This window comes from Charadrius vociferus, unplaced genomic scaffold (genome assembly GCF_000708025.1).
Source record: "Charadrius vociferus isolate BGI_N301 unplaced genomic scaffold, ASM70802v2 scaffold62, whole genome shotgun sequence".
NCBI classification, from domain to species: domain Eukaryota; kingdom Metazoa; phylum Chordata; class Aves; order Charadriiformes; family Charadriidae; genus Charadrius; species Charadrius vociferus.
The window spans coordinates 2,949,226-2,962,264 of record NW_009647419.1 but is presented as its reverse complement, the minus strand read 5'-3'; the positions used below and the strand labels follow the sequence as shown (position 1 = coordinate 2,962,264).

Below are 13,039 nucleotides of genomic sequence, written 5' to 3'. Positions count from 1 at the left end.
CTGAGCACAGCCGGTGCCCCACACCAGACAAGACGTGCCTGTGGGTGCTACTCACAAAACAACCCCATGGAGAGGAGGCTTGTATGTAGGACAGGCACCACACCGTGCGTACTGCTCTGCTAACAGTTGCTTTTTCAGAGGCAGTTCATGTGATGCAATAGAGCCATTTCACAGGCTTAGCAGCTTGATCACAAAGCTGAATAGCTGCTTTCGCACAGTGCTGCACCCAAACCATCAATGCAGCTCCGGAGCCCGGGCATGCAGGGTCCAGCTCCCAGGTGCCTACATACCACGTTCCCAGCACCAAGCCTCAGGCCTGCAGATTCTGCCCCAGTGTACATCCATGGGATAAAAGTGCTGACTGATACATAGCAGGGCAAGGTTCAGGACACAAACTAGATATAAAATCATCAAATATTTGAAGAAGAGGACACTGGCATTGCCTACACTTAAAGTCCTCCCCAGAGGAAACAGAGCACAGCTGCTGTGGGTACAGGATTGTGGGTGTGGATACAGTGATACTATACAGTTTTGTTTCACTACAGCTCAAGATCCCAAAGTCTTCTTTTAAAACCAGATGCAGTCATGAAAACCAGAAAATAAAGAGTCAAGCAAAAGGAGCATCTCAAGCAACTTTCCCCTGCCTCCACAGTGCCCCACCTCATAATTCACTGAGTCCATTGCTCTGATAATGCAGATAGTTTCCTTTGAAAAACAGTTATCAAAGACTTATTCCACTGCCTTTGATTCTTCTGATTTCTTAAGCATGGTTTTTAGCTGATTAGAATTGTAACTTTTTCCTGTGTTGCAGGAACGAATAACAGTTGTAATTAAAAGAGAGGACATGACCTCATTTCTACATTTATCTCTGGAAAGCCCATGCTATATCAGAGTGCAACTATCCTTGAGATTTAATCTATTTGATAAAAAGAAGAAATAGGGACATAAATGAGCATTCTTACATAAATGAGCATTCTTGCAGATAAAACTGCACTTAATGCTGACAATGTTGTGACCTTTTGATAACCACATCTTATAATCATTTTCAACTGAGAAATAAATTGTGGTTTGTTTAAAACAGCAATTAATTTTCACTGGGAGCATGAGAAAAAATTAACGACTCCCTTGCGCTGAGTTAATGCCAAGTCTCACAACAAGAAGGCGTCTTCTGCCAAATTCAGTCAAAATGCATTATTTTCTGTATAGAATGCAAACCTCCCTTTCTCTGATGCAACTCTTCACAGGTCCTACAGCTGCTGCACAAGAATCTCCAGAAAAATCAGAGACAGTAACACATGCTTGAGATGTTCGGTGGTTTTTACCACCCTTTACACATGCATGTCTTGAGCATTTTGGCTAGCAAAATCTCTGAAGGCTCCCAGGACAACACTGGAGCCTCCTACGCTTCAAACACTTTTCCAGTAACCTGAAGTTCTTTGAGATGTACAGTCTATAGTTGTCCAGTTGGTGCATGTTCATACTTCTTGTCAGTCGAGACAAGGCCAATACTTTTTACCCACAAATGTGCTCACACTTTGTGTTCCTTCATATGCAGAGCAACACAGAGCAGCATGTTGCAACATCACTTCATCTCAAGAACAAGACGCTGAATGAGACTAAAGCAGAAGAAAGTAGACATGCATGTGGTCATGCATCTTGAAGTCATCTGACTACCAGGGAGTAACTTCTTTTTCTGTCTTCAAGTGGAAAGTTGTGCATACAGCCCACCTGTGGATGATCATATACTTCCAGACTACTAATTTCCAAGCAGATAATAGCAAGTCACTAGAGGTACTACAGAAGTCTTCAGCCTTGGATAACAGGGTATATGGGCATTTACAATAGGATTGGACATATGGATTATTGTTCTCAGACATAACTGAACGTATGAAGGCCTCAGTCCACCTTTCTCATTTTCTGAAGAGTTCGGTGCAAGGATGCATACTGAGCATGTATACTGCATGTATACTACAACGTATAGAACCATTGTTTGCAAGTTACCTTTATTCTTAAACAAGTGAATACTGTGCAAAGACTTCCAGACAAAAACTTCAGAGCTGCAAAAAGCACAGCTGAAAATGAGCACAGTGTAATTCTGCCAAATTCTGCAATATCCCTAGAAGTTTGCACAAGTGTATAATGATCAAACCAGCAAACGGCTTCTTGAGCTGCTAAATTTTTAAGAAAACTTCTGAAGTAGAAGAAACCCTTATTGAATAAACAAGCACATTTCTTACAAGTGATCTGCCAATCACACTGGCTTTACAAGCCTGATACATTTTTGGGTATCCTCTGACGTGACAAATGTCCACCCCGACTCTTTGAGAAACTGGACAGAATTTGAACCACTCTGTCCAAATGAGAACATTCCGGTAAATAGGCTAATCCAAAAATCAGAGGCTGTCATGTAGAGAAACACTGGATATCTTCTCAAAGCGACTTTCTCTTTATGGAAGCTCTGCCCTATAGTCCATGCACACATCTGGCTGAACAGTCAGGAGGAAAGCCATTTTCATGACGATGGGAATGTGGCTGTGAGGCTGAGGACCTCCGCTGATATGAAAAGAACGTGAGATTCAAACCTGTAATTAATTGAACTCTAAATCTGTAATGAATACCTGAAGGAGCCTTCAAAAATAATTACATCACAAGGTGAGGGAAAACAAGAGAGGTGAACGTATAGCAGATAAAGCGGTTGCATAAAGCATTCTTACTGACAGCAGAACAAGCGCGGTCTGTTCAAACTTAGTTTCCAAGGTGCAAAAAGTGGTCCCATAATATCCTGTGCTTCAGAAAATATTGAAGGTATATCATGCAAGCACATAGTAATTTTTTCCACTTAAGAGATGAATAGATTTTGTGCAGAACTTTAAATATTTACGAAAATCTTCAGCGAACAAACTGTCTCTACAGAAATTAACCACTCTGTCACTGGGTGGAGAAGCTGTAGATTTGGTTACAGACTCTTGCAAATGAGACAAAGGCCCTGGGGTGAGGGAACAGCTTTACCCTTTTTCCTTGTATGATCCACTTCCTCTTCTTTTGCCTTACAAGCTTCTGAAATGATTTTTTCTTGAAATTTGCTCTTGAGCAGAATCAAGGAAGAGATGAAGATAAAGCATGGACCTATCCCGACAAGCCATTGCATAGTCATGGAGAGCAGCAGCAGTTACCATGACTTCTTGGGCTACATGAAATGCACCAAAGCTGTCTAAAGAAAAGTTCTGGAAAACATTTGGTCCTCAACTACAACAGATTTAAATTAATTTATAGATTTAATTTGCTCTTCACTACAAGATGGTTTAATTCACCGTTTCATATGCTCACACTCTGCTAACAGCATTTACTAATTCAAAATGTCTCTCTGCAGGCTCGATGGTTTGTAAGGCTTCTTGCTGAAGGAACCAAAATGATTGAAATGGTTATGCATCCCACTCTCACCATCTCCCTCTCTGCCATGTAGAGGAAAGAAAGAACCTTTTCTTGTTTAAGGTGGACAAGGTAAGACCTTAAAAATCAAACTCCAGTAATCAGAGATTACCATCACGCATTTTGAAAAAAATGCAAGGCACTGGCGCAGGCTGCTTGAAGAGATGCTCGGAATCTCATCTGCTGAAGCCTACTCAGAGCAGGTTAGATGAGTCCCTGTCAGGAATGACACTATATGTCCTGTTCTGCCTTCGGGAAGCAGGATGGACCAGTAATCCCTTCCACCAACTTTTCTTTCTTTCTTGACACAGTATCTCTGCATCTGTTGCAACTTCTGACGATCTTGAAGCCAGGTGAGAACAAAGTTCTTTGACACAAGTTTCTAGTGCCTTGCATCATCAGCCCACATTTCTTGAAGCTGATGAAAGTGATGCTGGTATTCACCAGGAACTCTGAGATCTTGCTAAGTTCTTCCATGACCAGATTCTCCAAAACGGTCAGTACCAAAGAGTATCAGTGTACTAAGGAGATCTTACAATGTATCTTTATTCCTTGTTGGTGAGAACTTCAAAAGACGCTGTCACTCATTAAGTGTGGACAATCCAGTATCATCACTGCTGATGAAGTCTGGTCTGATATTACAGGTTTGTCCTGAGAAGACAGCATTTGGTTGGCTCAGGGGGAACTGCTCTTCTGCCTTGATCACTTGAAGAGGAGGATTCCTGACCCATTGCTGTGGGTGAGAAGGTGGGAACTGCCCCCTAGAATGCTGTGTGTGGGATAACTTACCAGCAGAACACTATTAGGTAGAAGAGCAGTAAGAAGCTGTGTCTTCCATGGCATCAGCAGCTACAGAAAGCATGCTAGAGACTGGAAAGTTTTTATGTGCTAATACTACAATGTATGGTGAGACCTTAACTGAGAGTTTTTCTTCCCCTAGGGTGAGATAAGGAAGCAACTTTTCCCACTCTTTTCTGGAGCTTGCTGGTAAGTAATCTCACATGCTCAAGGTGATCATGAGTAGTGCAGCAGACATACCCTATCAGGTGGGATAGCCAACGATGGAGAAAAGGGAGTAGCTTTGAAATAATTCATTAGAAAAAAAATCTGTTTGCCAATTACTGGACAATTAAATTGTTCTACTTCAGAGATAATAAAATGTTTCTGGTTTTTATAACACAACATTTCTTCCTACATTTACTGTACATCTTCCACCTCTTATTTTTGTTTTTACAAGCTTGGTATGTAGACTGCCTTCCGGGACAGTGAAAGCTGTGAGCTCCAGCAGATCCCCCTGGAGCTCATCTTATACTACATATTTTCTCCTGCCAGTGCACATGTGGGATTGTGGTGGCTGGCTACCGGTTCCCAAAACCAGCTGGAGAAGAAGTTTTAACTTAGCAGGCCCCCATGTGAACAGTATATGCTGGCAGCAGCTTTTGTAATACAGAACCTCTGTGTCAGAATTTGAGCAACAAGGTTTGGAAACGCTTAATTGTTTTTGGTAACAATGTCAACAGCTCTTCCAATCTTACTGTTGGAAACACGTGCTGATTTCCTGTATGTGGAAATATGACAGGGACTATTTCTAAGAATCCATTAAATATGTGGCTGTTTAGGTGGGGACTGTTGAATGGTTGACAGTAAAGTATTGAGAAAGAGAAGCAACATATCCTTCTGCCCCTTTCTCAAAAGAGTTCATGCCTACAGCTGAAATACTCAAGATCTTATTGAAAAAAATGAATCAGTAGCTTAAGTCCACAAGCTTACCTTCACACTGATCTCCAGCAGATGATAATGTGTAGCCTTGGCTACAAATACATCTGAAAGATCCTTCTGTGTTCCTGCAGCGTCCATTTGTACAGAGTGATCGGTGCTGGCATTCGTCTATATCTGTAGCGGAAGACATAGTGAAAACGTAACACATATTAAAATATCAATTTCTAATCAAATGGTGCAATAACCAATTCTGAACAAAGCAGCAAAGCAGAGTGCCAATATGCAGTACTGCTTCTCTTGATCATATTTATTAACAAATGCAGACAGCCAATATAATGCATAAAAATATATGAAACTGCAGATGGGATGTTTTCCTTGAGATGACTGCATTCAGCATTCTCTCCTGTAGTGTCAATATATCCCTCAATGCACAAACGGGTACACAGAGACACACAAATACACACATATGCTGCTTGAGAGCTGCTTTTGTTTCTTTTCTATCTGGCAAAGGTAACAAGCCAGCCGCTCCAGTGAGTCAGCAAAACCCACAAAATACTTTCCAGCATGATCACCACGTTTTAACAGGGTGTGGTTTTCAGATGCACACTAAGAGGCTGTTCCCCTATTAAGTTGTACCTTAAGGCTCCTTTAAATACTTGCCTTGTAACAGTATTAATCCTCTAAGTATGGGGAAATGTCTCTGTGCTTCCATAACCACTGCTAATCCCTCAGCACTTCAGTTCTCATAAACTGGGGTCAACCTGGGTTAACAGATGGACTTGAACACGAAACTTAAATTTTCCTATGAAAACCTCAAAATATCGTAGGGGAGTGGAACTTTGAATTCAGAACACAGCACATGTCTTGTTTGAGCTAGGAAACCTGTTCTCCCTCCCTTATTTATAAAAGACTCATTAAGGAACAGTAATTAAATTGATATGGTAGGTTCTTAGTCACTTCTAGGATTTAGGCACAGCTGAGTGTCTTTCTGAAAATACACTCCAATTCAAACAGAAGAAAGTTACTCAATGCAGTTTTTCAGGTCTGTGTTATGGCTACATAGTCTGACCTCTTGAGTAATGGTCCCTTGCAACCACAGAAGTTTTGAATTTAAGGATCACTGAAATCTGTGGGGCCACATGAAGCATCTGGGCATGTGTGCAGGTCCTTACTTTAGAAGGGTGCACTTTAAGAAGAACAGTCTGCATATGCCAGCTCAGCTTGGCAAGGGCCCTTTTTCATGAAAGGCTCAGAGGAAGCAGTCAAACTTTGTCTACATACTTTCCCCAAGACCAGTCTGCTGTGCGTCCTGGGCAACACATTTAACTCACTCAAGACACTTAACTTACACTGATGTTTTGTTTCAAACTTCCTGACAAATTTACATAAACAATCATTTAGTTTTACTGTATTATTTTTAGCAGTCAGAAGTCTGAAAGTCACTTAGGGAAGGGGAAGGAAGGGAAAAGAAGAGAAAACATCTGACAAGAAACGTTCAGGTTTCTGCGTGCTTCCACAGTTTGGAGACATTCTCCCAGATTTCCACCTTTGGGGAAAGGTTTCAAGAACTCCCCTCTCACGAAGGAGAGGGATATTCTTACCTCCTGTACACACTCTAGGTTCTGTCTCAGACTAACTCTGCCCTGACTTTAGACCTAGTTTTGTTCCACTGGAGCAGTCCTGATGGGAATTTTAGATGTGGAAGAAATGTAGAACCTGACACTTTGGAGGTACAGGTACTCTTCTTAGCAATATGACACCAAACCCTCTCTACTAAACACACTACTTGAAATGCAGTGCCACCAATGCAGGTGTCACCTCAGTGTTAACTGACACTGCTGGGTTCCAAGAGGGTGCAGCCTGGGTTTTTTGATTCCACTCACCCACACAAAAGAAAAAAAAAGACAGAAAGAAAAGCAATTAAGGCAGCAAAAGCCATTGTACCCAAACCTTCAAAACAACAGAAATGCCAAGGATTTTCGAGAAATTCAGATTTAGCAATATAAATACTACTACACATTCTTAATTGGCTTTATAACAAATGTCAAAATCTACAATGTGACCATGAAAGCCATAAAATGGGAATACATATTCTTACATTTTTGGTTATTTAGCCTCAGTGTTGTACCTTTGATGTTTCTCCATTGAAAGGAATACTTTGGGATGAAAAATATTACCTAAAAGGTAAGTGCAACCTTATGAGTTTTAATCACATTCTTTCCTACCTTCACACTGATCCTCTGATGCAGAGAGTTTGAAACCTGGGCCACAAATACATCTGAAAGACCCCTCCGTATTTTCACAACGTCCATTTGTACAGAGATTGCCATACTGACACTCATCTATATCTGTGAATACAAAGAAAGCATAAATACATAATTAACTTGGGTACAACCATCTTTCAGTTGAGCTTGGGAACTTATTCAAATTCTGCCATAAGCATGGTTATAATCAGTTTTCCTGTATATTTTGACCTTGACAATTCTGCAGCAAGTCTGACTTAAAAAAGGGATTGGAACTTGAGCTGGCTTGTGCTCAAACACTCAACTACACTCAGAACCCATGTGACTAAAACAATGCTTTCATCCCAGTACTGCAAGGACTGAAGTTTAGGCTAACAAACCTTTTTCTTCCTTTTCTTTTCTTTTTTTTTTTTTAATAGGGATTGCACTATGAACTATGAACCACATCATCCCTAGCTGAGTAAGATTATTTTGCCCATAATTTTCCAACAGTAGCTTACATCAGTGCAGCTTTAGTGTAACAGAAGAGGTCAGCAAGTGCTGGCACGTTCATTCTTGCATTACACAGATCTAGTCTTAGGATATGTACCTGTGATAACAGCACGAGCAGCTGCCAATACCTTGTAATTGTTATCACTAATCCTTCTGCTATTGCAAGGAACAGTCCAGAAAAGCAGACACAGCTCATTCTGACAAGGCTGGGTTAGAAGCTGTTCTCTCCAAAACCATTTTTAAAACATGTGCTCTGGTCGGAATCCCCCAACCTGCTGCCTGTGCTTGTTTACCTGGAGCTTACCTACAGGTGCAAGGGAACAGGCAGATCCTCTTGGAAGCTAGGACAGACCTCAACCACATTTTCTGCTGTTGAGTTTTTGCTATTTTTTAGAGCTAGGTCTATTAATGTACAGGATTTAAAGGGGTTCTCCAGTGCATAACTGAAGACTCTGTTTGAAACGGATGTACATGCAAGACCTTAATAAATGACATTTTTCAACGGGACTTGAGGCAGGTTCTAAAGGACTTAGCTGACACTTAGCTAAGGAATTTCAAGAGGATTTCTGCAGGTCCCTTTGTAAGGCGACTCAATACAGGCAACAAGGAACTCTACTGAATTATGCCTTTATAACAAAAGTTTTAGAAGCAAAATCTCTCTGGTCACAAACCATCCTTTATTTACATGAGGACTTGGAAGAAACTTTTTTCTATAAGTTATCACATAGTCACCTACTTTCATTATTCTCTGAAAGAAGAGTACTAATTAGATGGCCCACTCCTTAGCCAACATGAAAGTTGCTACGTTACTATTTAAGAACCATTTTCAAGAATTCCTTCCAAATGCAATTTGCATAAATCAACAAAGGAAAAAGCAAACATAAAATAAATAACATCTTTTGTTATAAACCCAGCCAGAATTAATTTGGTATTCTAAAGTAATCAATATTGTCTTTTTCCTAGGAGTGGTTTTCACTTAAAAAAAAAAAGAGGTTAATTTTCAAATTTTATTTATTTATGCAGTTAACAGCAAGCAGGTGTCCCTCTTTGTATGGAAAAATGCTGTATTTTTTTGCTTCACTGATGCAGAAAAAGTATTACACCTTATTTGCTTTTATGTGCCAGAAACCACATTACTCCCAATTATCCTGTCTTTTGCCACCCCAAAGCACACAAAATATGTCAACATAAGAGAGTAAAACTACTGATTATTTGAGGCACTTGAGCTATTTAGGCAGCTGTCGCACAGGGAAAGCTGGAAAAAGATTAGAGGTCTTTAAATCATCACCATAGCTCTTATTAGCTATTGTGAATATCTGCAGTAACTATTTTCCTCGTATATATTTATCATTCATGGCTCTTTACAAGCTCCTGTACAATCTGACAAAGCAAATCTCTCCGCAGACACAAATAAAATTACCATTATTGTCCATATTTCAAATGGGCTACCATTCTTGTTTCCTCACTTGAGCCTCTAAATCTGTAGATAAGATGGCCTGTTGCAGCCTGGCCAAGAAGACAAAGTGGCATCCTCCCAAGGGATGACAGCACAGATCCATAGGTGCTCTGCTATAGCAGTTTAGTAGGCAATAATACTTACACCCTTCTGCAAGGCTAACTTCTCAGATCCCTACTGTTGCAAAATGTGCTTGCTCAACAAAACATAACCTATGCTCCAATCCAAGAATTTTTTAAAACACAGAGAACTTAATTCAGCAGTCAGGCACGCAAATTCCCAACTAAACAACAAAGCTGCTTCTTATAGATTCATTTTCATCTGCCTATCTCCAAACTACTTGAAAACAAAGCCTGCAATATTATTTCTGATTTTTTGGATAGGACTTGAAGATCAACAGACTTTCCCGGGAAGCCAACAGAAAAGCCAGGAACAGAACCTAAATCTTCTGAGATGAAGTCCAGAGGTATAGCTGATTCTATTGAAACTCCCTGCAGTAGGGCTAGAGGTGTATGGATCAGGTCTGCTGACCTCCGTATTAGTTTTGAAATCTTCTGACGTGGTCCCTAATGCTTTACAAGCTGAATATTGTTAGTTAACCACATAGCTGCAAAATCCGCCACAGTGATAACCATGAGGATGAAGTGGTCCAGAAAGTCTTGTCAACCTATTTTTTTTTTAATTTATTCATCAATAGCCAGAAGCGTGCCCTAGATTTACATACTCCTTTATTGTCATTCTACATAATGATATATTACTTTATCTGAATGTAAAAACGTGAAGAGAGAAAGACGAAAAAAAACATGATTGCTAGTAAATTTTTTTAAAAAATATTTCAAATAGTCCCTGTATGACACAAATGCACTGAGGGACCTGGGACACTAGCAATTTCAAGACAATGAGGTGGCAGAGTGTGCAGGTGCTATTTTTAATTTCTCCCAATATGCATCTCACATTGGATATTCCCACCTATACTGCAGTTAAATCTATTCTACGTAGGTCTGAAGCAAACCAATTGACTTGCCTTTATTAAACAGAAGTAGCTATGTTCCAGGCTTTAAATCCTGGAAGATTACAATATCAATAGCATCAAAGAACTGTAGAATTGTTACACTAGACTTTCTAGGGCATCAAGTGCAGGCAGAGGAGTGAACTGGGGTAAAAAATGTTACTGAAAATGGCACTGGGGAAAACTAGCAGAGCTGCAACTGACCTAAACTAACAGCAGAAACAAATTAATTTATGGAGCAATGGACTTAAAATATCCTTCATAGATAACTTGGGAAATATTTTCCTTTCCAGTGTATTTAAATTGTACCATATTGCAAAGCTACAGATTTAAGACAAGCTCTGTCTGCATTACATTTTCTAAAATGTGTATGGCTCATTTCCAACATGACGTAAGTCTAGGATAAACAGAAAATGAAGACTGATCACATCACTAATGATGTGAGTGAGATGTCGAGGCCTAGAACATTTCATAAAACAAAGCAAAAAGGGAAACTACATGCAGTAATACAAGGAAAAAAAGCATCAGCAACTTGGAACCAAGACTTATCCCTTGCATGTGTTAGTTTTGTTTGTAAGTCTAAGCAGAGCAGTGACTTCTTTTCTCTCATTGTATTCCTACTAACCTGGTTAGCAAGAATGAAACAAGTGACAGTTATAGCATGGAATTTTCAACCAGGTTATTTTCATAAATAGGTATAGAAATCAAGCTTGATATCGTGAAAGACTGTAAAATTAAATCAACTTTACATTTTCTAAAAAAGGAATTAAATAAGAGGAAACCTTTCTTAACAGAGTGCATGCACCACATTCTTTGCAAGGATAGCAGGAATCCAGGAGGGTGGGAAGGAGCAAAACAGAGATGATCAGGGACTAACATGTGTTAAGTGAACCACATCAGCTTGTTGTAAACATTTCATAGCTTGCTATAACTCCATTAAAATCCATGAAATTACCTGAGAAATACATTCCTCCACAATAAGTCAAATGACAAGACCAAATAATGCAGCTATGACATGCTGATAAATCGTAACAGGCAGATGTTCAGACAGAAATAATTTGCTACACCCTATTTTCTAAAGAAGACATGTTGGTTGAAAAAGGTGTCATCGGTACAGCAAAACTGGTGGTGAGGCTCTGACAGCTACACCATACATTTTTCAGGTGCCTCACTGCAACCTGGCTCTAGTCTTGCTCCACAGATCAAAAGCCCATTTGCAGCTTGGAGCACAGTAGATGCCCACCTTCCAGAGCTATTTCAACCAAACAACACGCTCAGACTGGTTCATGAACTGAACCAAACCACAGCAACTGGGACCTATTAGGAACTAAGCTGTGGAAGCACACTGCCAATCTGACCTACAACAATAATGCACACACCCCCTATGTAGGTTATTGTACTCCAACCATCACAAATTACAGGGCATTTGTTACACACAGAGTGGACAGGAGGATTCACAACAGACAGCAGATCCTTCACAGCTGAGGTCAAATTTAAGTTTCTAGTAGTGCCCCAGGAAGTTGCACTCAAAACTGCAAAACATTATTTCTTTTTGTACAGTGGATTCATTTGCTCTTTCTTACCTATATCTCAAATAGCCAAAACTGATTTGGAAAAAAAATGAAATGGGGACCCAGGGCACAATGCTGTCATCAGGTTGTAACATTACTGGAATAGGAAATACAGCATCTCAGCACAAGAACTATAACAGGAGATACGAAGAGTACTGAACATACCATGGCACTGTCCATTCCAGCCTCTGAATCCCAATCTGCAAGGAATACACTGGTAAGAGCCAGGAGCATTAATGCACTGTGCATCTGGACAAGTAGTTGGAGTCAGGCATTCATCAATGTCTTCAAAAGAGAAGATAAAAGGAAATACCAGTCAAAGCCATAACAACACACTGAACAATACACTAATCCGGTTATTCTGACTGTGCTCATATTACACTAATACATTTAAAGAATTGCAAACTTTATCTGTTAGAGAGCCAGGAATGTACAAGTTTGCACAGATTTGTACTGGTGAAGGGGCATCTCTGAAAAATAAATTAGATGATAGTACGTGCAACTGAATCTGAATTTTCTGTTATACTGTGAATCTTTGGTAGCCCCTCCATAACATACAGCAGATCAGATTTCTGGCTTAGATAGGTAAGAATAACTTTGCTTACATCACCCCTTTACCATATTGAAGTGTTCTGAGGCTCTTCCTATAGTCATTCTCAAGAGACTTCGGAAGTGCATCGCAACAACAATAAAATTGTAACTGGCTTCTCAAAGCAGAGATGAATTTGGTATTCTGCAGCGTCCTAGAGTTATGCAGCATGTAAGTATTACATGGAATATAAATTTAACTGTGTGAATGGTAACCAAAGATGTTTACAAGGAGTAGGGAGTTAATTATGTCTGAAAGAAGGCACAAGCAACACATATCACTGTGGCTGGCAGTGTTTAGGGTGATAGAGGGACTTGTTGCATCAGGAGAGGTCCTACTCTACCCATGACAAAAGAAGAAATAGGTCTTGAAAAAGTCATGGATCTCACATCCAGGCTCTGACCATCTACCAAGAACTTCTTAGCCTGCCCCAAAGAAACACACAATACCTGCAATATATGCAATCTAAAAGACTGCATACAAAAATGACATTCAAAGACAAGTTGCCGCCAAGTGACCAATGATCGGAAG

General features: G+C 40.0%; 1 protein-coding gene across 2 annotated transcripts in view; it reads right to left on the bottom strand.

Annotated features, from left to right (window-relative positions):
* LTBP1 (latent transforming growth factor beta binding protein 1) overlaps positions 1–13,039 on the bottom strand; it is a 187,520-nt gene that overhangs the window by 48,816 nt on the left and 125,665 nt on the right. For both annotated transcript variants that reach the window (XM_009880398.1, XM_009880397.1), the window contains 3 exons: positions 12,085–12,204; positions 7,374–7,496; positions 5,200–5,322 (listed from right to left, as the gene is read on the bottom strand). In XM_009880398.1, the coding sequence (XP_009878700.1) occupies positions 5,200–5,322; positions 7,374–7,496; positions 12,085–12,204 (366 nt within the window). The remainder of the gene's footprint in view (positions 1–5,199; positions 5,323–7,373; positions 7,497–12,084; positions 12,205–13,039) is intronic.